This window comes from Oncorhynchus mykiss, chromosome Y (genome assembly GCF_013265735.2).
Source record: "Oncorhynchus mykiss isolate Arlee chromosome Y, USDA_OmykA_1.1, whole genome shotgun sequence".
Lineage (NCBI taxonomy): Eukaryota > Metazoa > Chordata > Actinopteri > Salmoniformes > Salmonidae > Oncorhynchus > Oncorhynchus mykiss.
In genome coordinates, this window is record NC_048593.1 from 29,734,719 (window position 1) to 29,761,912 (window position 27,194).

At 42.9% G+C, this 27,194-nt stretch overlaps 1 protein-coding gene and 1 pseudogene across 2 annotated transcripts; one reads left to right on the forward strand and one right to left on the reverse strand.

The window, feature by feature from the left end:
* Nucleotides 1-5,058: 5,058 nt before the first annotated feature.
* LOC110509406 lies at nucleotides 5,059-5,951 on the forward strand (annotated as a pseudogene).
* A 3,219-nt stretch (nucleotides 5,952-9,170) lies between these two features.
* Nucleotides 9,171-23,614, reverse strand: LOC110509976 (potassium channel subfamily K member 4). 2 transcript variants are annotated; one of them, XM_021591229.2, is made up of 9 exons: nucleotides 23,389-23,611; nucleotides 21,501-21,627; nucleotides 17,556-17,820; nucleotides 13,539-13,656; nucleotides 13,282-13,442; nucleotides 12,979-13,165; nucleotides 10,997-11,139; nucleotides 10,164-10,796; nucleotides 9,171-10,056 (listed from the first exon to the last, which is right to left on the reverse strand). In XM_021591229.2, exons 3-8 carry the CDS (start codon nucleotides 17,742-17,744, stop codon nucleotides 10,179-10,181), a joined length of 1,416 nt encoding a protein of 471 aa, XP_021446904.1. In that variant the 5' UTR covers nucleotides 17,745-17,820; nucleotides 21,501-21,627; nucleotides 23,389-23,611; the 3' UTR covers nucleotides 9,171-10,056; nucleotides 10,164-10,178. The 2 variants fall into 2 exon arrangements, with proteins under 2 accessions (XP_021446904.1, XP_036823929.1); XM_036968034.1 differs by having other exon boundaries at nucleotides 9,171-10,796; nucleotides 23,389-23,614.
* Between the last annotated feature and the right edge of the window lie 3,580 nt (nucleotides 23,615-27,194).

The following is a 27,194-nucleotide window of genomic DNA, read 5'->3' on the forward strand; positions in this document are numbered from 1 at the left end:
CACACCAGCTCCACACGCATTATCCCCTATTGCAAAAACGGCGTTTCACATACACTATATTCTGGGTGATTGGTAGGTTTAGGAGCTTGAGGTGAATGTTTTTATTTATTATTGTTAATTAAGTTGTTAGAGCATAAGATGCCTTGCCTAGTCCTTTAAACACTCCTCTTTTTAGGAGTCACGTGAAACATTGTACGACTTTAGAATAGGTATGAACGAATGTGCTGTATGTCAAAGGAGGCCATGGCCTGGGATGGTGGCATGCTGACAGGTCATATGACCAGAGACAGGTGTGAACAACAGACACACAGGCACTAAAACAAGCAACCACACAGATAATGCTTTGTATAGTGAAAAGTGTATGCCGACTATAGCTTCCACAAAGCTAGGCTACTCTCTTTGTGATCCAGTTGTTGTGCATATCTTACTACTGTAGCCCACTCATCTAATTGTTTTGCGTACTTTTAATGAGATGGCTTTTTATTGAATTCTGCTTTTTCATCCTGGCGTTGGGGGTCTGCTGCCAAATGGTTGCAGAGACGGATATAAAGGGAGTTAATTATTTAGGGTGTCCTCAGCCTGTTCTTGTCCATCTAAGGTTAAGTAACCAAGAGTGAACTGAACAAATAGGGAAACGGGACATGGTCGAAATGAGAGAAGGGGTGAAAGAGAGACCCTCAGTGAAGTAAAAAGTAAGCCTTGTCATATCAGGAAATGTTCCACCAGCCAGCCGAACATTACATTCTAGTACTGCCATTCTTCCGTGGCATTGCATCTCTGAAAACCAACACCCTCTATATAGTAGACAACCCTATTCTGTCTGAATGGTGAAAGCATAGTGGGATCTTAATTTTACTCATCCAATAGCCAAACACACATAACTGTTAGGCCGCATGGCATGTCACATGACGTGTTAGTTATTGTGTTAGTTATTACTGGGTCATTGTGGAATAGGACACCTGTCACCTGTTAGCACTGGTTTTGAGTGGCAATATTTTAGCATACATAAATGGTATAGATTTAGAAAGAGGACAGACATATTTGATCAATATACATTTCTTTTTTAGCTTTTCAATGTTGGGAATCTGAATTGTCGCATTTCATTAGTTGTTGTATTGTAGCGCTCTCTAGTGGTGTTTTTATTACATTGCCAATTACAGTATGTGCCTGCCTGTCTGTGGTGACGTCTGCTTTCGTCTCCTCGAGCACAAGGTCACAGAGTCAACTGCGCATGCAGGCTTGATGGTTTATCAGAGCCATAGGTGTAGGCGACAGCCGATTGACTGATCTACAAATCACCTTACATCATAAATAAATACTCATTATTATTTGTAGATGAGTCAGTCAGTCACAATTTATCAATACAGTGCTTGACTTGGACTGGAATAGCTGCCAGTACTCATTTTGGGTGCCGGTATGCCTACTGTTTATATTTAGGTGCAGGAACACCACAATTCTTTTGAGCTAATATTCTATAAGAGGAACAGGAGCTCAAGCAGAAGAACATTTGAGGTGCTGGTACTCAGCTCTGGTGAGCTCCTGCCCAAGTCAAGCACTGGATATATCACAGTTTGATGCTCTCAAACTCGCCTGCACTGCAATGTAGAATAAGCTCATTGAGATCCTATTGAATTACTAGAGAGGCTATGTCATGACCCCTCAAAGTTCCAGAATGGTATGAACATAGCAACCATAGATGCGGTAAAGGAGTGTAGACTGTTCCATTGACCAGATTGGAGCACATTCCACACATCTGATGTAAAAATATTGGATATTCATCAAATCCGTCATGATTGATGTATTGTAACAGGCCCACAATGCGGTTACTAAAGTCTGATTTGGATATATTTGGCTGTACAAGTTGTCCCTTTTCAGGTTTAGAAGTGACTGCTAAATGCAAAGTCCTGTTTATGTAAAGTGGTTAGTATACAGAACTCGGTGGTGGTAGTCAGTCGCCTTTTACTGTAATGCAGTTGATTGAGAAAGGTGATAGTCAGTTGGACAACTGAATGCATTCAACCTAAATGCTTCTTCCGCATTTAAGCTCTGAGTCAGAGAGGTGTGGGGGGCGGCCTTAATCAACATCATTGGCACAGTTGTTGTTAACTGCCTTGCTCAAGGGCACAATGGCCAATTTTTCCACCTAGCCGGCTCAGGGATTCAAACAAGCAACCTTTTGGTTACTGGCCCAACGCTCTTAACCACTAGGCTACCTGCCACCCCAGAGGACGATGAACATGTGTTGGGGTTGACATCTATACAAGCATTATACTCAGCTTTTTACCGCAACATGTGAAATACACATATGAACAATAGCCTAAATGTAGGCACATTTTTCTGGAGGGCAATGAGGAGACTCAGGAACATTCCCCCACGGCCCTTTCTCCCATGCGATTCCATGGCAATTCCGTTGTTTTGGTCGAGTTTGATTAACCTCTCTACCTTATCTAAATGGCTGACCTATGATACCGTCATCCGGTGCATAGGAACAGGTGTGTGAGACTGTCAGAGACCCACATAGGGAGGTGCTACCAGTCAGGCTTCTGCTTTTTATCATCACTTTGGGTCAACATGCCTTTTAGCAGAGGGATTACTGCAGCAACCTCACCCAGTGTGTCAGATTACATGGTTATGGGATCAAAACTATTTTCTATATATGTTAAACAATGTAATACAATAAACTATAATTTAACTATAGTAAACTAACTATTATCTGTAGTTTATTATTTACTATTTATAAACAACTGTAGACTCTTTATAAATGGTACCTTTGAGGAATCTACTTTGAAGAATCTAAAATATATTTTGATTTGTTTAAAACTTTTTTGGTCACTACATGATTCCATATGTGTTATTTCATAGTTTTGATGTCTTCACTATTAATCTACAATGTAGAAAATAAAGAAAACCCTTGAATGAGTAGGTGTGTCCAAATTTTTGACAGGTACTGTATATATTTTTTGTACTTTTACCCCTTTTTTCTCCCCAATTTGGTGTTATAGCCTTGTCCCATTGCTGCAACTCCCGTATGGACTCGGGAGAGGCAAAGATCGAGAGCCATGCCTCCACCGAAACACAACCCTGCCAAGCCGCACTGCTTCTTGCCACACTGCTCGCTTAACCCGGAAGCCAGCGGCACCAATACAATACAATTGGCAATCAAAGTCAGCTTGCAGGCATCCCGCCCACCTCAAGGAGTGGCTAGAGCATGATGGGACAAGGACATCCCGACCGGTCAAACCCTCCCCTGGCCCCAAACAACGCTGTGCGCTGCCTCAAGGGTCTCCCAGTCATGGCTGGGTGTCACACAGCTTGGGATCGAATCTGGGTCTGTAGTGATGCCTTAGACCGCTGCGCCACTCAGGAGGCCCTAAATGGTACCTTAATGTAAAGTGTTAGCCTACTGTTAAAAGTAGGGGTTTATTTAGTGACAGAACATCCACAATGGACTCCCTCGCTGAAAACTGAAGCATTTGGACCATAAGGGCTCTATTCAATCTGTATCGCTGAAGTGTTACAGAGAGCACGCTAGAAATGTAAAGGTCATTTCCTATTAAGCCGACATCTGCAGCATTTACCATGAATGCAGTCTCTGCTAACACAGGCACATTGCCTTTAAATTTCAATCATGTTGTAATGCTGAATTTTAGCAGTATGGAATGAATAGAGCCCTTAATCAGTCTGCGTTACAATACAGATTTATGTTAATATGTTAAATTCAAAGAATCTTTGTAATATATACAGCACTTAATGAATTTTCTAATGGATTCTATAAATTTACTCTTTGAGTGATATTTTAATGTCTTAGTATGGGAGCTTTGCCAACTCCATACTCCCATATGTCCAGCTTGACTTATACATTGTAGATGCCTAGGCCTACTATCTGTAATCAGATGAAGATTAATTAGAGCTAAGATTATTCATGAAAAACATAGCTATCACAACTCTACCTGCCCTTGTAGATGTATCATGAGTCAGTGACTGAATGGATGGGCGAGGTTACTGTACTAATCCCTCTTCTAAATACTTGTTTTAGGCTCCTCGTGTTGACATATGGCCTGGTGGTCCCTCCCTGTGTGGCTGTATAAAAACTATGCTCTGACTCACTCACACACCTGCTTCCACCTTGAGCATCTCCACCCGCTAAAGGAGCACGAGCCAGAGCCTCAACTTTGCCATATTCGCCTTGCTCCTGCTTGGTCTCTCCCAGGCCCACTCTCCGCTTGTAAAAGCTGGAGCCCTCGGCACGGCTGAGCTCCTATCTAAACTCTCAACTCACTGTAGTGTTCAGAATCACTCACGCAGTGATTGTCTCCTCTGCAAGAATGGCCTGTTGAGGATGGTAAGTTTTCACTTTAAATGCACAATACTGTGCAGTGCTATATAATAATCAAGTCTACTGTATATTGAAAAGGTACATATTATTTGTGCAATTTACAACACTAGCTAGAAACACAATGCTGAACTAGCAAGAAACAAAGGTACATAAGATAGATTTATAAACTCACAAGTCAGTATCTGATTAACATAACATCTATAATCCATATCTTCGTTATGTGATCCACTTGACTCTGCACTAAGGGATGAGCCATCCACTTGACTGCACTAAGGAATGAGCCATCCACTTGACTCTTTGCACTTAGGGATGAGCCATCCACTTGACTCTTTGCACTAAGGAATGAGCCATCCACTTGACTCTTTGCACTAAGGGATGAGCCATCCACTTGACTCTTTGCACTAAGGGATGAGCCATCCACTTGACTCTTTGCACTAAAGGATGAGCCATCCACTTGACTCTTTGCACTTAGATATGAGCCATCCACTTGACTCTGCACTAAGGGATGAGCCATCCACTTGACTCTGCACTAAGGGATGAGCCATCCACTTGACTCTGCCCTAAGGGATGAGCCATCCACTTGACTGCACTAAGGAATGAGCCATCCACTTGACTCTTTGCACTTAGGGATAAGCCATCCACTTGACTCTGCACTAAGGGATGAGCCATCCACTTGACTCTGCCCTAAGGGATGAGCCATCCACTTGACTCTGCACTAAGGGATGAGCCAGATGCTGATGGAGGGAGATGTAGCTGTACTCAGGACCAGAAACGCCATGAAGTGTTGGGGCAACAGTAACTACTGCAGATGGACCAAATCCTCCTCTGGACTGGTGGAGGTGTTGTATCATAAGACAATTACTTCTGTAAGTGAAAATAATTATTTTATTTATAAATTGACATAGCACATTCATTATTTATTCTTAAGCCATGAACACATATAATCTGATGTTATGATGCGATAACGCAAGTGAGACAGAAGTCTTATTGGTCTTCATCACAGATGACTCCGAAAAGGCTATGATTGAGACGTCCATGAAATCGTTTCACACAAGAACCTGCATTCGATTTGGTCCCTGGAGTGGCCAGTCAGACTACATTGACATTCAGAGTAAAACTGGATGAGTTTTACTCACATGTCCACACACTGGGCATCTACCATGAGCACAACAGGAGTGACGGAGACCAGTATGTCAAGATCTATTGGTCAATTGGGGAAAACTATCCTCTCACTCATGGTCAAGTGCCCATATATCAAATCAAATCAAATTCATTGACACCTTTTAAGAATTTGTGCTATCTTACCTCAACAAAATCAACAAGTATCAGAAGCACTTTTATATATACTCATATCCATCTATACTTCCAGAAACAGGACACCAACAATCCAAATACGCCATATGACAATTCATCTGTTATGCATTACCCAATTTGGATTTCAAGCTTTGTAAGACATGATGGCACACTTTTTAAGAGTCAACTGCCTACTGTTTTGATACTGTTATTTTCTCATAAAATGTGTCCCTCTTCCATTTTAGGACCTGCCTTCTCAATTGAGAATGGGAAGGACACCATCACTCCTATTCCTAACCTGTCTGTGAAAATAGGATGTTGATGTTCAGAGGATCAAATCACATTTAATTCATCACATGCTTCATATACAACAAGTGTAGACTAACAGTAAAATGCTTGCTTGCAGGCCCTTCCCAACAATGCAGAGAGAAAGAAATGAGAGAAATAATAGAAAAGTAAAACACGTAATAATAAATACACAATGAGTAATGATAACTTAGCTATATACACGTGGTATCAGTCACGAGTGGATGTGCAGGGAAACGAGGTGATTGAGGTAGATATGTACATATAACTAGGAATAAAGGGACAGATAATAAACAGTAGCGGCAGCGTATGTGATGAGTCAAAACAGTTTGTGCAAAAAGGGTCAATGCAGATAGTCTACATAGCTATTTGTTTAACTATTTAGCAGTCTTATGGCTTGGGGGTAGAAGCTGTTCGGGGTCCTGTTGGTTATAGACTTGGTGCATCGGTGCCGCTTGCCGTGAGCTAGCAGAGAGAATAGTCTATGACTTGAGTGGCTGGAGTCTTTGAAAATGTTTAGGGCTTTTCTCTGACACCGACTGGAATAAAGGTCCTGGATGGCAGGGAGCTGTGATGTACTGGGCTGTACGCACTACCCTCTGTAGCGCCAAGCGGTCTTATGCCGAGCAGTTGTCATACAAAGCGGTGATGCAGCCAGTCAAGATGCTGTCAGTGGTGCAGCTGTAGAACTTTTTGAGGATCTGAGGGCCCATGCCAAATCCTTTCAGCATCCTGAGGGGGAAGAGGCATTGTAGTGCTCTCTTCATGACTGTGTTGGTGTGTGTGGACCAAGATAGATCCTTAGTGATGTGGACACCGAGGAACTTGAAGCTTTCGACCCACTCCACTATAGCCCTGCCGATGTGAATGGGGGCGTGCTCAGCCCTTCATTTCCTGTAGCCCACAATCAGTTCCTTTGTCTTGCTGATGTTGAAGGAGAAGTTGTTGTTCTGAAACCACACTGCCAGGTCTCTTACCTCCTCCCTATAGGCTGTCTCATCGTCGTCGGTGATCAGGCCTACCACTGTCGTGTTGTCAGCAAACTTAATGATGGTGTTGGAGTCGTGCATGGCCAGGCAGTCGTAGGTGAACAGGGAGTACAGTAGGGGACTAAGCACTAAGCATCCCTGAGGGCCCACCGTGTTGAGGGTCAGCAGTGGCGGATGTGTTGTTGCCTACCCTCAACACCTGGGGGAGGCCCGTCAGGAAGTCCAGGATTCAGTTGCAGAGGGAGGTGTTCAGTCCCAGGGTCCATAGCTTAGTGATGAGTTTTGAGGGCACTATGATGCTGTAGTCAATGAACAGCATTTTCACATTGGTGTTCCTTTTGTCCAGGTGGGTAAGGACATTGTGGAGTGCAATAGAGATTGTGTCGTCTGTGGATCTGTTGGAGTGGTATGCAAATTGGAGTGGGTCCAGGGTGTTTGAGATGATGGTGTTGATGTGAGCCTTTCAAAAGCATTTCATGGCTACATACTGTATATGAGTGATATGGGGCAATAGTCATTTAGACAGGTTACTTTGGCGTTCTTGGGCCAGGGACTATGGTGGTCTGCTTGAAACATGTAGGTTTTACAGACTGGGTCAGGGAGAGGTTGAAAATGTCAGTGAAGACACTTCACAGACGCATGCTCTGAGTACGCATCCTGGTAATCTGTCTGGCCCTGCGCCTTGTGAATGTTAAACTGCTTAAAGGTCTTACGCACTTCGGCTACAGATAGCGTGATCTCACAGCCATCTGGAAAAGCTGGTGATCTCGTGGTTCAGTGTTGCTTGCCTCGAAGCGAGAAGGCATTTAGCTCGTTTGATAGTCTTGTGTAACTGGGCAGCTTGCGGCTGGGTTTCCCTTTGTAATCTGTGATAGTTTGGAAGTCCTGCCACAACCTACATGTTTCAAGAGGCCCCCGAATGGCGCAGCAGTCTAAGGCACTGCGTCTCAGTGCTAGAGGCGTTACTACAAACACCCTGGTTCGAATCCAGGCTGTATTACAACCAGCCATGATTGGAAGTCCCATAGGGAGGTGCACGATTGGCCCAACGTCGTCTGGTTTTGGCCGGTGTCGTCATTGTAAATAATAATTTGTTCTTAACTGACTCTATTGACTCTTTATCTGTTCGGAGAGCATAGTGGGATTTCTTATAAACGTCCGCATTAGTGTCCCACTCCTTGAAAGCGGCAGCCTTTAGCTCAGTGAGGATGTTGCCTGGCTTCTGGTTGTGATATGTAAGTACGGTCACTGTGGGGATGATGCCATCGATGCACTTATTAATACCACCCTGCATACCACTGCTGGCTTGCTTCTAAAGCTAAGCAGGGTTGGTCCTGGTCAGTCCCTGGATGGGAGACCAGATGCTACTGGAAGTGGTGTTGGAGGGCCAGTAGGAGGCACTCTTTCCTCTGGTCTAAAAAGTATCCCAATGCCCCAGGGTAGTGGTTGGGGACACTGCCCTGTGTAGGGTGCCGTCTTTCCGATGGGATGTTAAACGGGTGTCCTGACTTTCTGAGGTCATTAAAGATCCCATGGCACTTATTGTAAGAGTAGGGGTGTTAACCCTGGTGTCCTGGCTAAATTCCCAATCTGGCCCTCAAACCATCACAACCACCTAATAAACCCCTGTTTAAAATTGGCTCTTTCATCCCCCTCCTCTCCTCTGTAACTATTCCCCAGGTTGTTGCTGTAAATGAGAATGTGTTCTCAGTCAACTTACCTGGTAAAATAATGGATAAATGAAATCATGACTGATGTGGTAAACTCTATGCAATCGGATGAATCCTGGAACATAGTCCAGTCTGTGCTGGTGAAACAGTCTGACTACTTCCATAATGAGCGTGTCACTGGTACTTCCTGTTTGAGCATTTGCTTGTAAGCAAGAATCATGAGTATAGAGTTATGGTCAGATTTGCCAAATGATCAACAACCTGTGTCAGTGCAGTGAGTATGAACTTTTTTTACAATTTATTTCCCAATTTTAATTTCCTTAAGTGCAAAAGGTTGCAAAATGTGTTGATAAGACATATTACATGTTGTTTTTCTCATTTCAGGTATGTAGTTTGTTAATTGAAAAACTGAGAAAAGATGGTTGTATGCAATATAATTCTAAATGACTGTGTTATTCATTCTCAGTGTGCCACTGTATCTTCATTGTCCTTAATTTACTGACAGTCATCTTTCCGTTCCTCAGGAAAACAATGCAAATGCTGGAAAATCTCTCACACGCATGCACACACAAAATATTCTGATTATTTTAAAAATGTGTTGTTTATTTTACAGGACAGTTGTGTGTAATACATTCAAAGAATAATACTCAAAAATATATACAATGGCATATGCTGTACACAGTGCACACAGTAATGCTGTACACAGTGCACACAGTAATGCTGTACACAGTGCACACAGTAATGCTGTACACAGTGCACACAGTAATGCTGTACACAGTGCACACAGTAATGCTGTACACAGTGCACACAGTAATGCTGTACACAGTGCACACAGTAATGCTGTACACAGTGCACACAGTAATAACGTCACTAGTGTAATACTTAGGCTAAGGTCATGCAAGACCAGATATGGTTATTGGCAGAGACTGGATTTACTCATGCCTTGAATTAGAACTTTCCTATTATATACACCAAAGCTTTGTTCTCTAAAGTTTGGGCTCTAGACATTCAGGGACAAATTCATTATGGGAGAGTTATTGTCATAAGGCTTTTTTCCCCTAATGGCAAAAAAATCTAAATTGATTCAGAGTATTAAAAAAAATACAATGCATGTTGGTGTGCTTCACTGCTTATTATATCCAGAGAAAACAGGGCTTTGCAGTTTCATGATTGCCCAGTAGGGAGCGCTCACTCCATAAGCAAACATGGATAAATGGGGCACATAAGATTGTGTTCCTTATTAAAACACTACGAAGGCAACATCAGGTTAAAGAAGTGACATGGTTAAGTTTTGTTAGGATTATTTGAATAAGTCAATCTGCTATTACATCAAGGCTCACTCCCTATTTGAATCAGGCATACACACACTCAAACTATGTTTATGAAACATGAACAGTGTAGTGAATAAAACATAATCAATCAGGTTCAGTTCTTCCCACATAACTTCTTCTTCCCTTCACCCCTAAAAAGAGCAGAGTCAGGGGTTTTCTAGTTTGACAGTTTCATAATTTGTCTTTTTTTCCATATGTTTATCCATTTTCAACATGCTCTGAAAACATACAAACTCACCTTTGAGCATTTGGTTCATCTATCCTTCGGTGGCGGTGGATTTTCAGGGGGTTTTATGTCTCCATTGGGCTCTTTCTTCTCAGGCTTGGTAGGGCTAATTTTAGGGCTCTTCTCTGGGGGTGGCCTTCTGGGCCGTCTCCTCTTGGGCTTTCGTGAGCGTGTAGAGACGGGCTGTGTTGGATCCAACAGGGGATCCAAATGTAATTTTCCACTAACTGCATCTGAGGACTCATCAATGTATGCCAGGTTCTCTCCAAAGTAGTCCAGAGGCTGGGAATAAAGGGATTCTGGGAAGGCATTCTCCTTATCGACATCCTTCTCTTTTTCCTCTACTACTCGCTCATGCTGCGAGACCTCTGACCCTGACGCAGATCCAGACTCTGACTCGTTGGATGAGTAAGAGTATGAGGACGATCCAGTCTCTGATTGGCTGTTCAGCTGGCCATTCTCCATCACTCTGCCCCCCTTCCCAGGGGCCCCAGACACATGGCCTGCCCCATTGCCTCGGCTGCGAGGGCCATGTCGACGCTTTCGTCGTCGTCGTTTGAAGGGGTCGTCTGGCATGCGGAAGTCCACGGACATGTTCTGAATGTTCTGACCCCAGTCAGTGGTACGGGCTCTGAGCTCCTCCATCTGGGAAGAGAGCGGAAAGAGATCAAATCACTATTTAAAGAGAATCTAATGAAGTCACAACACACTTGAGAGTTGATAAGAGAGGAAGGGAGGATCATTGAGAAATAGAACAGGTGGCTATAGGTGACAAAGTGTAGAGTGCAGCCCATTTGCTTGTAGGTTGTATTCTCCCATTTTGGGCCCGATCAGTTTTTACACACCTCAGCCCTGGTCTTCTTGGACAGGACCCGAAGCCAGTTTGCAACCATGGACAGGATGGAAGCAAAGTAGGCCAGGCCCAGCAGGATCCAGAACCACACCAGGGGCTTGTACCAGTGGTCTTTACCACCATCTCCACTATCACCTGACAGAGATAAGCAATAGGATAGGTATAGATTTACAGGTGTAGACAATGGAGAATCAGCAACCTTACAGGTCTAAAGGTTGGTTTACACATGACAGATCTGCTGTTAAAACCCCCTAGAATCTAAGCCTGGGTGGGAACCAAATAGGGGTTTTCAAAGGGTTCTTCTATGGGGACAGCCAAATAACCATTTAAGGTTCTAGATAGCATCTTTTTTTCTAAGAGTGTACAGTCTAATTAGCATGAACCAATCACATCTCACTGGAGCAGACGAGCCTATTGTTGTTTTTTGGTGGCATCATGTTTTAAAATGATCATACCAAGGATAATTTAGCTATTTGATTTAGAATTTTAGGACCCCTTTAGGTATAAAAAAACATATTTGATGAAACATTGAATTTGGCCAATCTGTGATTAGCCCATAGAAACACATTGAATAACAGATTTATACATGGAAAAACAGTCTAATCTTTCCATAGCGGGGTCAATTGTTTGTAGGCCAAAACCGCTAAAGACGTTTTCGAGAGAAGACCGATTTTCGGGATGTCTCATGGTCTGCTCTGCCACCTTTCACTACAGATGCGGAAGGCCGACATCGGTGGATGAGGTGAATTAAGACGCAGCCCATGCAGAGAGATATCTCTAGATTAAACAGTTCTCCCGAGTGGCAGAGTGGTCTAAGGCATTGCAGTGTTAGAGGTGTCACTGCAGACCCTGGTTCGTTCCCAGGCTGTGCCACAACCAGCCGTGATTAGGGCGGCGCACACATGGCCCAGCGTTGTCCGGGGTAGGGTTTGGCTGGGTAGGGTTTGAATGTGTTATTAATTGACTTACCTGGTTAAATATCATTTTAAAAACATATTTTATATGTTTTATTATGCTAATTCGATTTCAGCGGGGCGCAGACATCGACTCTAGGGGTTTATTAAATTAATCTCACATTAGTGAACATTACAGACTGAGCTGCCGGAAAACTCTATGGGGTTAATAATTAAACTTTCATTCAATGATTAAATTATTCACAAAGAGTAAAATAAATGTCCAGTTTAATGAGTGACTGTATTTTATCACTCAGGCCTCCTAAACTACATCAATCTGGAGTAGCAGGTGTTTGTGTCTGTTAATGTGTCTCAACACTGAAAGAGAGAGTTTCAAAACTGAAAAGAGTTTCAACAGGGAGAGAGTTTCAACAATGAAAAGAGAGTTTCAACTAGGAAAAAAGAGTTTCAACTAGGAAAAGAGAGTTTCAACTAGGAAAAGAGAGTTTCAACAATGAAAAGAGAGTTTCAACTAGGAAAAGAGAGTTTCAACTAGGAAAAGATCGTTTCAACTATGTAAAGAGAGTTTCAACTATGTAAAGAGAGTTTCAACTGTGTAAAGAGAGTTTCAACTAGGAAAAGATCGTTTCAACTATGTAAAGAGAGTTTCAACTATGTAAAGAGAGTTTCAACTATGTAAAGAGTTTCAACTAGGAAAAGAGAATTTCAACTAGGAAAAGAGAGTTTCAACTATGTAAAGAGAGTTTCAACAATGTAAAGAGAGTTTCAACAATGTAAAGAGAGTTTCAACAATGTAAAGAGAGTTTCAACTAGGAAAAGAGAGTTTCAACCAGGAAAAGAGAGTTTCAACAATGAAAAGAGAGTTTCAACTAGGAAAAGAGAATTTCAACTAGGAAAAGAGAGTTTCAACTATGTAAAGAGAGTTTCAACAATGTAAAGAGAGTTTCAACAATGTAAAGAGAGTTTCAACAATGTAAAGAGAGTTTCAACAATGAAATGTGTGTTTTGACCTTTTGAGACAGATTCCTTGACCCAATCCTAAATGCAGTGGCGGAAGTACCTGCAACATAGTCTCCAAAACCCACTGTAGTCAGGGTGATGACAACAAAGTAGGACGCCTCCAGGAGAGTCCACTTCTCCACCTCCTGAAACACCAGCGTTGGCACTGCAACGAAGAGTGCTACCCCCAACAGGATGGAGAGTATGGCTGAGATGACTCGAACAATAGTAGGACTCACCTTCCATTTCTGAGAGGGAGACAGCAAAACATTAAAAAGAGGAAAGAAGGAAAGGGAGGGTCTGAAATACTGACTGGCCGAGAAAGACAGAGGAAACACATTAAACCAAATATTTAGTGTCTCACCGCTAAGAGAAATTCAATTTTGAGGATGGCCTTCCTCAGCCCGGTCCCCAGATGGTCTCCAACTCCAGCCAGCAGGATACCAAACAGAGGGATCCCCACCAGGGCATAAAAGATACAGAACAGCTGCCCCCCTTCTGTCTTTGGGGAGATGTTCCCAAAACCTGAGGATGATGGTTTGTTTAGCTTTAGGATTGGGATAGGTAGTGTCAGTGTGTAACAATGGATTAAACATTGGGGAGATCAGCCTGCTGATTTACCGATGGTGGTGACGATGGTCCCAGAGAAGAAAAAGGCGCTGGCCAGGTCCCATTGGCTGGTGAAGGTGGAGGAATTGCTGCTAGGATCCACACCCGCACCCACAGCATCTGCCACCTCCTGGGATGGGACAGTCAGAAAGTTAAAGTGATAAGAGAGAGAGACAAGAGAAACAGTGATTGTAGTGTTTGGACCTGAATATTTCTGTATTTGCATTGTACAACTTGTAGACTTGTTTACGTGCTGCTGTGCGGTTGGTTGCTTACCTTACTTGCTACCTGCCAACTTTACGTTTCTTTATTTTGTATTACCATTTAGTTCCCTGAATTCCTATCGGACCTTGTAGTCATTGCAGATAATATTCTAATTTTTGGTGACTTTAATATTCACATGGAAAAGTCCACAGACCCACTCCAAAAGGTTTTCGGAGCCATCATCGACTCAGTGGGTTTTGGACAACATGTCTCCGGACCTACTCACTGCCACAGTCAAACACTGTACCTAGTTTTGTCCCGTGGAATAAATGTTGTGGATCTTAATGTTTTTCCTCATAATCCTGGACTATCGAACCACCATTTTATTACATTTGCAATTGCAACAAATAATCTGCTCAGACCCCAACCAAGGATCATCAAAAGTCATGCTATAAATTCTCGGACAACCCAAAGATTCCTAGATGCCCTTCCAGACTCCCTCCACCTACCCAAGGACGTCAGAATACAAACATCGGTTAACCACCTAACTGAGGAACTTAATTTAACCTTGCGCAATACCCTAGATGCAGTCGCACCCCAAAAAACATTTGTCATAAGTAACTAGCTCCCTGGTATACAGAAAATATCAGAGCTCTGAAGCAAGCTTCCAAAAATTGGAACGGAAATGGCGCTACACCAAACTGGAAGTCTTCCGACTAGTTTGGAAAGACAGTACCGTGCAGTATCGAAGAGCCCTCACTGCTCCTCGATCGTCCTATTTTTCCAACTTAATTGAGGAAAATAAGAACAATCCAAAATGTATTTTTGATACTGTCACAAAGCTAACTAAAAAGCAGCATTCCCCAAGAGAGGATAGATTTATCTTCAGCAGTGATAAATTCATGAACTTTTTTGAGGAAAAAAAAAGATAATTAGAAAGCAAATTACGGACTCCTCTTTAAATCTGCACATTCCTCCACAGCTCAGTTATCCTGAGTCTGCACAACTCTGCTAGGAAATAGGATCAAGGGAGACACTCAAGTTTTTAGTACTATATCTCTTGACACAATGATGAAAATAATCATGACCTCTAAACCTTCAAGCTGCATACTGGACCCTATTCCAACTAAACTACTGAAAGAGCTACTTCCTGTGCTTGGCCCTCTTATGTTGAACATAATAAATGGCTCTCTATCCACCGGATGTGAACCAAACTCACTAAAAGTGGCAGTAGTAAAACCTCTCTTGAAAAAGCCAAACCTTGACCCAAAAAATATAAAAAACTATCAGCCTATATATCGAATCTCCCATTCCTCTCAAATATGTTAGAAAAAGCTGTAGCGCAGCAACTCACTGCCTTCCTGAAGACAAACAATGTATACAAAACGCTTCAGTCTGGTTTTAGCACTAACTGCACTTGTGAAGGTGATAAATTACCTTTTAATGGCGTCAGACCAAGGCACTGCATCTGTCTTCATGCTCCTAGACCTTCGTGCTGCTTTTGATACCATCGATCACCACATTCTTTTGGAGAGATTGGAAACCCAAATTGGTCTATAGGGACAAGTTCTGGCCTGGTATCTTTCTGTCAGAAAGATATCAGTTTCTCTCTGTGGATAATTTGTCCTCTGACAAATCAACTGTAAATTTTGGTGTTCCTCAAGGCTCCGTTTTAGGACCACTATTGTTTTCACTATATATTTTACCTCTTGGTGATGTCATTCGAAAACAATGTTAACTTTCACTGCTATGCGGATGACACACAAGCTGTACATTTCGATGAAACATGGTTAAGCCCCAAAATTGCCCTCCCTGGAAGACTGTGTTTCAAACATCAGGAAGTAGATGTTGGCAAATGTTCTACTTTTAAACTCGGGCAAAACAGAGATGCTTGTTCTAGGTCCCAAGAAACAAAGAGATCTTATGTTGAATCTGACAATTATTCTTGATGGTTGTACAGTCGTCTCAAATAAAACTGTGAAGGACCTCGGGGTTACTCTGGATCTTGATCTCTCTTTTGACGAATATATCAAGACTGTTTCAAGGACAGCTTTTTTCCATCTACGTAACATTGCAAAAATCAGAAACTTTCTGTCCAAAAACGATGCAGAAAAATTAATTCATGCTTTTGTCACTTCTAGGTTAGACTACTGCAATGCTCTACTTTCTGGCTACCCAGATACGGCACTAAATAAATTTCAGTTAATGCTTAACACGGCTGCTAGAATCTTGACTAGAACCCCAAAAAAAACGATCATATTACTCCAGTGCTAGCCTCTCTACACTGGCTTCCTGTTAAGGAATTTCAAGTTTTTACTGCTAACATTACATGGGCTTGCTCCTACCTATCTTTCCGATTTGGTCCTGCCGTACATACCTACACTTACGCTACGGTCCCAAGACGCAGGCCTCCTTAAGGGAGCTGGAGGCAGGGCTTTCTTCTATAGAGCTCCATTTTTATGGAATGGTCTGTCTATCCATGTGAGAGACGCGGACTCGGTCTCAAACTTTAAGTCTTTTATTGAAGACTCATCTCTTCAGTAGGTCCTATGATTGAGTGTAGTCTGGCCCAGGAGTGTGAAGGTGAACGGAAAGGCACTGGAGTAACGAACCGCCCTTGCTGTCTCTGCCTGGCCGGTTCCCCTCTCTCCACTGGGATTCTCTGCCTCAAACCCTATTACAGGAGCTGAGTCACTGGCTTACTGGTACTCTTCCATGCTGTCCCTAGGAGAGGTGCGTCACTTGAATGGGTTGAGTCACTGACGTGATCTTCCTGTCTGGGTTGGCGCCCACCCTTGGGTTGTGCCGTGCTGGAGATCTTCGTGGGCTATTCTCTGCCTTGTCTCAGGATGGTAAGTTGGTGGTTGAAGATATCTCTCTAGTGGTGTGGGGGCTGTGTTTTGGCAAAGTGGGTGGGGTTATATCCTGCCTGTTTGGCCCTATCTGGACGGGGCCACAGTGTCTCCCGACCCCTCCTGACTTAGCCTCCAGTGTTTATGCTGCAGTAGTTTATGTGTCGGGGGGCTAGGGTCAGTCTGTTATATCTGGAGTATTTATCCTGTCTTACCCGGTGTCCTGTGTGAATTTAAGTATGCTCTCTAATTCTCTCTCTTTCTTTCTCTCTTTCTCGCCTTTCTTTCTTTCTCTCTCTCAGAGGACCTGAGCCCTAGGACCATGCCTCAGGACTACCTGGCCTGATGACTCCTTGCTGTCTCCAGTCCACCTGGCCGTGCTGCTGCTCCAGTTTCAACTGTTCTGCTTGGGGCTATGGAACCCTGACCTGTTCACCGGACGTGCTACCTAGAGACAGCAGGAGCGGTAGAGAGACTCTGAATGATCGGCTGTGAAAAGCCAACTGATATTTACTCCTGAGGTGCTGACCTGTTGCACCCTCGACAACCACTGTGATTATTATTATTTGACCCTGCTGGTCATCTATGAACATTTGAACATCTTGGCCATGTTCTGTTATAATCTCCACCTGGCACATCCAGAAGAGTACTGGCCACCCCTCATAGCCTGGTTCCTCTCTAGGTTTCATCCTAGGTTCTGGCCTTTCTAGGGAGTTTTTCCTAGCCACCGTGCTTCTACACCTGCATTGCTTGCTGTTTGGGGTTTTAGGCTGGGATTCCGTACAGCACTTTGTGACATCAGCTGAATTTAAATACATTTGATTGATTGATTGATTGTACTGCAACCCAACTATAGAGGTCTCATTGGATTTCATGACCGTTGCCTTGGACAACCCGAAAGTCTAATATCCCAGTCATTCAGTCATTTTAACCTGTTTGTTCTGTAGGTGTGTGTTTAGCCTATGTAGGGTACCTCTATGAGGGCCTGCAGGATGTCTGGGCTGACGCAGGTGTAGTTCTCCAGGAAGGCTCTGCGTGTGTCCTGCAGCTGTATGTGCTGGCCCTCCTCATGGGGAGCCTCCAGGGCCTGGAACACCACGGCCCCCAGCACTAGGTAGAGAAGCACCCCCGTCAGGATACACAGGAGGGTGGAGCAGCGCATGCTTGCACCTTCGTTAAGCCCCAAAGAAGCACGCTTCTTCCCCCCGCTGCCAGTGCTGGAGCGCTCTGGGGCCCAGCTGCAGAACAAACACACCAAACACAGACAGAAAGCCCATGAAAACAGATGTCACCCACATTAGCTAAACTGCAAGGTAATCATTAACCGGAAACTAAACGTAATACAGACTGTAGCCCCCACCATATTACTGACTGGAAACTAAACGTAATACAGACTGTAGCCCCCACCATATTACTGACTGGAAACTAAACGTAATACAGACTGTAGCCCCCACCATATTACTGACTGGAAACTAAACGTAATACAGACTGTAGCCCCCACCATATTACTGACTGGAAACTAAACGTAATACAGACTGTAGCCCCCACCATATTACTGACTGGAAACTAAACGTAATACAGACTGTAGCCCCCACCATATTACTGACCGGAAACTAAACGTAATACAGACTGTAGCCCCCACCATATTACTGACTGGAAACTAAACGTAATACAGACTGTAGCCCCCACCATATTACTGACCGGAAACTAAACGTAATACAGACTGTAGCCCCCACCATATTACTGACTGGAAACTAAACGTAATACAGACTGTAGCCCCCACCATATTACTGACTGGAAACTAAATGTAATACAGACTGTAGCCCCCACCATATTACTGACTGGAAACTAAACGTAATACAGACTGTAGCCCCCACCATATTACTGACTGGAAACTAAACGTAATACAGACTGTAGCCCCCACCATATTACTGACCGGAAACTAAACGTAATACAGACTGTAGCCCCCACCATATTACTGACTGGAAACTAAACGTAATACAGACTGTAGCCCCCACCATATTACTGACTGGAAACTAAACGTAATACAGACTGTAGCCCCCACCATATTACTGACTGGAAACTAAACGTAATACAGACTGTAGCCCCCACCATATTACTGACCGGAAACTAAACGTAATACAGACTGTAGCCCCCACCATATTACTGACTGGAAACTAAACGTAATACAGACTGTAGCCCCCACCATATTACTGACCGGAAACTAAACGTAATACAGACTGTAGCCCCCACCATATTACTGACTGGAAACTAAACGTAATACAGACTGTAGCCCCCACCATATTACTGACTGGAAACTAAACGTAATACAGACTGTAGCCCCCACCATATTACTGACTGGAAACTAAACGTAATACAGACTGTAGCCCCCACCATATTACTGACTGGAAACTAAACGTAATACAGACTGTAGCCCCCACCATATTACTGACTGGAAACTAAACGTAATACAGACTGTAGCCCCCACCATATTACTGACCGGAAACTAAACGTAATACAGACTGTAGCCCCCACCATATTACTGACTGGAAACTAAACGTAATACAGACTGTAGCCCCCACCATATTACTGACCGGAAACTAAACGTAATACAGACTGTAGCCCCCACCATATTACTGACTGGAAACTAAACGTAATACAGACTGTAGCCCCCACCATATTACTGACTGGAAACTAAACGTAATACAGACTGTAGCCCCCACCATATTACTGACTGGAAACTAAACGTAATACAGACTGTAGCCCCCACCATATTACTGACTGGAAACTAAACGTAATACAGACTGTAGCCCCCACCATATTACTGACCGGAAACTAAACGTAATACAGACTGTAGCCCCCACCATATTACTGACTGGAAACTAAACGTAATACAGACTGTAGCCCCCACCATATTACTGACTGGAAACTAAACGTAATACAGACTGTAGCCCCCACCATATTACTGACTGGAAACTAAACGTAATACAGACTGTAGCCCCCACCATATTACTGACCGGAAACTAAACGTAATACAGACTGTAGCCCCCACCATATTACTGACTGGAAACTAAACGTAATACAGACTGTAGCCCCCACCATATTACTGACCGGAAACTAAATGTAATACAGACTGTAGCCCCCACCATATTACTGACTGGAAACTAAACGTAATACAGACTGTAGCCCCCACCATATTACTGACCGGAAACTAAACGTAATACAGACTGTAGCCCCCACCATATTACTGACTGGAAACTAAACGTAATACAGACTGTAGCCCCCACCATATTACTGACCGGAAACTAAACGTAATACAGACTGTAGCCCCCACCATATTACTGACTGGAAACTAAACGTAATACAGACTGTAGCCCCCACCATATTACTGACTGGAAACTAAACGTAATACAGACTGTAGCCCCCACCATATTACTGACTGGAAACTAAACGTAATACAGACTGTAGCCCCCACCATATTACTGACTGGAAACTAAACGTAATACAGACTGTAGCCCCCACCATATTACTGACTGGAAACTAAACGTAATACAGACTGTAGCCCCCACCATATTACTGACTGGAAACTAAACGTAATACAGACTGTAGCCCCCACCATATTACTGACTGGAAACTAAACGTAATACAGACTGTAGCCCCCACCATATTACTGACTGGAAACTAAACGTAATACAGACTGTAGCCCCCACCATATTACTGACTGGAAACTAAACGTAATACAGACTGTAGCCCCCACCATATTACTGACTGGAAACTAAACGTAATACAGACTGTAGCCCCCACCATATTACTGACTGGAAACTAAACGTAATACAGACTGTAGCCCCCACCATATTACTGACCGGAAACTAAACGTAATACAGACTGTAGCCCCCACCATATTACTGACTGGAAACTAAACGTAATACAGACTGTAGCCCCCACCATATTACTGACCGGAAACTAAACGTAATACAGACTGTAGCCCCCACCATATTACTGACCGGAAACTAAACGTAATACAGACTGTAGCCCCCACCATATTACTGACCGGAAACTAAACGTAATACAGACTGTAGCCCCCACCATATTACTGACCGGAAACTAAACGTAATACAGACTGTAGCCCCCACCATATTACTGACCGGAAACTAAACGTAATACAGACTGTAGCCCCCACCATATTACTGACCGGAAACTAAACGTAATACAGACTGTAGCCCCCACCATATTACTGACTGGAAACTAAACGTAATACAGACTGTAGCCCCCACCATATTACTGACTGGAAACTAAACGTAATACAGACTGTAGCCCCCACCATATTACTGACTGGAAACTAAACGTAATACAGACTGTAGCCCCCACCATATTACTGACTGGAAACTAAACGTAATACAGACTGTAGCCCCCACCATATTACTGACTGGAAACTAAACGTAATACAGACTGTAGCCCCCACCATATTACTGACTGGAAACTAAACGTAATACAGACTGTAGCCCCCACCATATTACTGACCGGAAACAGAAAACATGTTGCTGATGGTTACACTATATGTGTAGGCTGCACTCTTTAAAAAAAATGGTTCCAAAGGGGTTATTCGGCTGTCCCCATAGGAGAACCCTTTTTGCTACCTGTAACCAAAAAGGGCTTTTCAAAGGGTTCTCCTATGGGGACAGCCGAAGAACCATGTAAGGTTCTAGACAGCATCTTTTTTTCTAAGAGTGTACTGTATACAGTCTAATAAGCATGAAGCAATCATGTCTCACTGGAGCAGACAAGCCTAGTGTTGTTTTTCGGTGGCATCATGGATGTGGTATGAGTTGAAACCAGGAATGGACTTGAATTCTACCAGAGATGTGTCTAAGTAAAGGATCATTACTATCTACCACACTACTCTTCATCACTTGGTTACCTCTCTCTCTCCTCTTCCTCCCTCTTCCTCCTCTTCCAGCTGCTCTTCCCTCTGCGGCTGAGGATGGAGATTCTGGATCCGTAGCTGCGGGGATGGCCGTCCTCCTCACAGCCCGAAGGTGGGGACACTGGGTGGGTTTTACCAAGACGTTGGTGTTGAACAAAATAACCATTGTTATTGGACCACTAGTTACTGGAGAGATTACTCATTAATGTTTGACAACATTACAAATATCATATTAAAGGTTAGTTATTATGTATGAGATCAATCAACTTTGAACACGACAATTCCCTGTTGTTCAGAATTATTTGTTGTTTGTTTTCCATTGATGAGAGTTTCCCTGTGTGACAATGAAACATGTGGTTCAGCACTGCTACATGACGCTTTTGATTGTAAACGTAACGTCACCAAAACGACAGAAAATGAGCTGTCAACCAAAACCCTGTGTGAGAGAGAGAACATACAACAGATGCACATCTCTAATGGATCACATTGGGGACAGAAAAAAATCATCAAGGTGATATAATGGTGGATGGAGCAAGATACACAAACATACAGAATGCAGAGTCAATAAACATAAAAAAGGCTGTGTTCAAGACAACTCGCAAACTCTGAATCTCAGGTTAAAGTTAGATACGTTTTTGTGGCGTAGAGCTTCCTATTGGTTGACTCAGTTACTTTCCAAGTGGGAAATTATGACCTTATCTTTCTACAATGAACTTCCAAGTTCCGAGTCGTCTTGAACACGGCAATAGACAAATAGAGGTGTGCTTCAGCCAGCAGAGTGGGTTAGAGCCCGAAAAAGGTGTGTGTGTGTATGTGTCTGCACGTGCATCCGGCCATGTCTGTCCATTAACACAGGGGAGAAACATTATTCTATACCAGATATACCACACTAGCAGGCTCGGCTGTGTGAAGAATTAATACCCCATGATTCTCAGGTCCCAGATGTGATGTGACTGAGCTGAATTACACATTCAGTGTAATGTCCTTTCCAAGCTGCTGAGTGATTGGGTAATTTAGTCCTTGACACAGCTTTAGATTTTTAGTCAGACCAGGTTCAAGACCCCAGGGACACACTAATGCTGTATATTTACATGTAGGTGTAATATTGTCTTCTGTCTGATTTTCTGTATTGATGTTGTGCAGTAGGCCTACACTGTATGTACTGTGAGTGTGTGACAGGTTACATCTGTGCTTTTTCTCACTCATCTAAGATATAACATTGCTTTTGCAGTCAGCAACTCCTCTGGGCCTGATTTAACCTGAGACCAATAACCTGTCACCCACACAGTGAAATTTACACTACCCAGCCAAACAACTTCAGCAGCTGCTCGGGATACACAAAAAAATGCATAGACAGACAAGCCTTTCATCCTAACGTGCAGCTATTTTGCACATGCTCTCAGATCAAAATAACTGCCCTTCAACCTCCCTTTTAGTCATGTGCATTAGCTGACATCAATCACTAGTGACAGTCAAGTTATGTTTTTATAAAATTACAAAAGCTGTCAAAAAGGCCTTTTCAGTGCCACCAAACAATAATTAGAAACTTTAACAAGGTTTAATTTGAATTGTTCTTAATTACAATCTCTCCACTGCACAGTTATAGAAAACCATGAACAGATTTAATTTAAACTGTCATATAAAGATGTCATCCTTGAGATACCGATCACGCTCAAGTCATGGCCCTTCTAAGGTACAGATACTTCACACAACACAGTCAAAATGCCTGAGAATACATCCTTCGATTACACAGAATGAAGTTAATATGGGGTACTTTATCTGTAACAATGAAACAATTGCAATGTTCATTATCTCATCCAATGGAAGCAGGATTTGTGGTCTCTCTAACACACAGGGGGTGAAGCCTGTGGACATCTCTTACCTCAAAATGAACGATCTTAAAAATCCAGGATATCAGCAGCTATAGGAAGGGTCTCTTTCACACACTCACTCTAGACGCTAGGAGAGTAAACGTGCACGAGCGTGCATGTGCATGAGCGCGTGGGAGAGGCTGTTGCTGAGTGTCCAAGAAATGAAAAGCTACTCCATCAAATTGACTTTGAAGAGAGAGAGCTAGGGAGAGAGGTGGAATCAGAGGGAGAGGTGGAATGAGTGAGAGAAAGGGAGTGGGAGAGATGGAGGGAGGGGTCAATGCAGATACACTGAGCTAGAATTAGCTTATTGCTTTTTTTTTGTTTCCTCTACCCTGATTTGGATCACTCAGTTTCTCTAAGGCAATAAGTGGAGAGGAGGGTAGGGACTAACAGTGTCTCTTGTGGAAATCGGACACAGGCTTTTGGTGGCACCTTATTTGGGGAGGAAGGGCACCTGGAATAGGTGGAAAGGTATCAACAACATAAACCACATGGTTTCCATGTGTTTGATGCCGTTCCATTTGCTCCATTCCAGACATTATTATGAGCTGTCCTCCCCTCAGCAGCCTCCACTGGTATCGACATTGTGGTGTAGGCTATATCATGTATGTGTGATAGTGAGCAATTCCACTATTCAGACATACAGTGTAACACTTTTTCATACACCTACAATATACTGTAGTTGTGTAGCTCTCTCTATGGGTGTGAGTAGCAGAGTATCAGTGTCTCAGTCTGACAGTGCCAGGATCAATTCCTCTAGTGGAGTTTACGAGGTCTGCTGGCGTTACACTGCCGACTCCGCAATGGGCAACAGGCTCCCCCTCCCTCTGCTACCCTCAGCAGAGCCCGTCAAAGAACCCAGCCGCACCCTGGAACTGCTGCTGCTGTGTGTGGTGTGTGGGCATTTGTGTGTGTGCAGCAGTAAGGTTGTGGTTATGCTTCCCAGGGCTATGCAGTTGATGGGAGTGAGCTCCCAGAATATCCCAATCAAAGATGTGATGGGGGGCAGGTAGCCTAGTGGTTAGAGAGGTGGGCCAGTAACAGGAGGATTGCCAGTTCAAATCCCAGGTCTGATGAAAAAAATCTGTTGAGAAGTGAGCTGGCAATTGCAGGGCACTTAACCCCACACAACAGCTCCCAATGTGGCAGCCCCCTGCACCTCTCCCAAAACCTTGATGTGTTTTTGGGTTAAAAGTGGAAGTTATATTTTGGTTGGACCTTATGTGCAATTGGCTAATAAAGTGATCTTAATGCTTACCACCCTCCTATCTTTCCTGTGTATATATCTTCTTCCATACTACTGATTTCCTTCCTCTCTTCCTCTCCAAACCAACTTGAGAAGTGCCAGTTTATTTCTGCATCCACAAAGCTAATGAAACATTTGAAATGTATGAGGTATGTATTTTGTACTACAGTTGGACTTTCTACACATACAGCTTCCAGGTAGCATATTAGGTATCTAGAATACCTTTAACTATTTTTCAGAACTATGCTGTATCAAATAGATGTTATTGCTATCGCAGCACCAAACAGAATGGGTGAAATTGGTTGGAATTTCACAACCACAAGGAGAGGGCATCAGGAATGGGACTGACACAATTTACCAAACCTACAGTGGCTTCATCAACTTTATACACTTCAAATATGGACTTCTACGCATGACCAATGCTGTTTTATTATTCATGACAATACCAGACTGTTTTGGCGTGACAGCAACAACAAGATCACCATTGACATGCACTTTAATCAGCATTAGCACTCTCTCTCTTTCTGTCTCTCTCTCACTGTTGGGTCAAATCAATGTCAATTAACTGACGATTGAATAAACAAAATGTATTTGACTAATGATGTGTTTAAACATTGAATTGGAATAAATGTTACTATATTTTGAGGGAATGAAAATTCAGTACTGTGTTCTCGTACACTCTTCAAAAAAAAGGTGTTATCTAGAACCTAAATAGGTTATTCGGCTGTCCCCATAGGAGAACCCTTTGAAAAACACTTTTTTGTTCCAGGTAGAACCCCTTTGGGTTCCATGTAGAACCCTTTTCACAGAGGGTTCTACACGGAACCGAAAATTGTTCTACCTGGAACCGAAAAGGGTTCTCCTATGGGGACAGCTGGATAACTCTTTTGGAGCCCTTTTCTAAGAGTGTATGATTCAAATCCTAAATTCCCTAATGGACTCTTAGCTTGGTCTCACTAACCAAAAAGACCCCTCTGAGGAAATCTGCATGAAGCATGAGACACCTTCAGAGACTGTGTTCCTCAGAGTGGCCCTGTTTGTCAGAGTCTCTAAGATCAAAAAGCCCAGTTTGCAATTAACTGATGTACCTATACGCTGTTAATTCTGGGCCTATTGCCATCATTGTCAGTGAGTATGAAATATATTAGTCCCCTACTCAGTTAAACAAGGCTTTGACAGGAAAACATAAACTTTCTCCCTCTCTCACTGGCCAGATCAGCTTCCCGGGGCAGTCTCTTCCTTTGTCACTGCATATACTGTAGTCATTTAATCAATGTACACTATGTTCAATTCAACAGTTTTAAGGCAAAATAAGCATAAATATAATACTTGCATGCAAATGATAAGACGGTCTATCAAGAAAATTATTGGAAGTTATACCAATCTTTCTTCTATACTGTACTACTGGTGCACTGGCAGACAATGATCATTTGATTAGCTATATACACCCACCAAAGGAACTTTGAGACACATTCAGCTTCGTCAATTCAATCTGTGAGAGAGCCTACAGATCCCCTTTGCTCACAAAAAAACTGAACTGAGTCCAACTGCTGTGAAACAGGAGTCTTATTACTCAGAGGGCTGGGAGTCGGTAAATCAGGGCCAAGCACAGACAGAGGCATACAGGAGATATACTGCATATACTGAGAATCTTGAAGTAAACATAAAAGAGGAACTGATTACTCAGACAAGGAAACAGACAGGAATATACAATAATTAATAAAGTGCTGACAAGAATCAGAATATCTGGTCTGAGTGGAAACTGGACATTTGACGATGAAAGTACAGAAGAGGGAAGGGGTGAAACTAAAGTGTTAGAATTGTTAGAATTGCCTTGAGCCAACCGGTAGCCAGAAGATCATCAACCAATATAGACACCCTTCAATAAACTCTAGAGATTCAATGGTGTAGAAATAGTGATGTATTGCTGACAGATTTGTCACAGACCCTGATTCATTTCAAGACATCAGCATGGAAATAATAACTGAATTGGAAGATCTTTTTTTTTTCAATTAATAAAAAATGATTCTCAAAATGTCAATACTGTCAAACACCATTTTTGTTGTCATCAACACCATTGCAACTTACCTTGTAATTTCTACGAGGAAAAGATAATAAAATGTAAAAGTCCTTACTTATGTTCCCTCAGAGATGACTGCAGGATTCAGATTCTCATTTGTTCTTCTCCTCCTTGGTTTCTTAGTATTCTCTGTCTTGACAAGATGTTTACCTAAACAAAGACAAGTGAGACAAAGCAGAAAGAATACAGAGAGAGAGATGAAGAGAGAGTTGATCAGAGAGATAAGGGGCAGATTTACAAGGGATGGGCAATGGAGTGAAAAACAAGCTTCATTGGGATGAAATGTCTACATTGATTTAACTGATGGCAAATTGACCGGCAATTACATGTGAAAAGGAGAGAGTGGGTGGTGGTGAGGGGAGAAACGAGGAAAGGGAGGGATATGAGAAGTAAAGAAGAGGTGGATGATGACTTGACTTCCATCATGAGCACTTTTTTCAATTAGGGCCTTTTTACATCTAAGCCCCCTTTCTGCCATTTTTGATGAT

Bases quoted from the DNA above. Each gene is read 5' to 3' on its own strand.
- LOC110509976 (XM_036968034.1), bottom strand. From the start codon at position 17,744: ATGCGCTGCTCCACCCTCCTGTGTATCCTGACGGGGGTGCTTCTCTAC. The intron at 13,657-17,555 runs GTACCCTACATA...GTCCCATCCCAG, and splicing joins TCCTGCAGGCCCTCATAGAG to GAGGTGGCAGATGCTGTGGG. The intron at 13,443-13,538 runs GTAAATCAGCAG...CATCATCCTCAG, and splicing joins GACCATCGTCACCACCATCG to GTTTTGGGAACATCTCCCCA.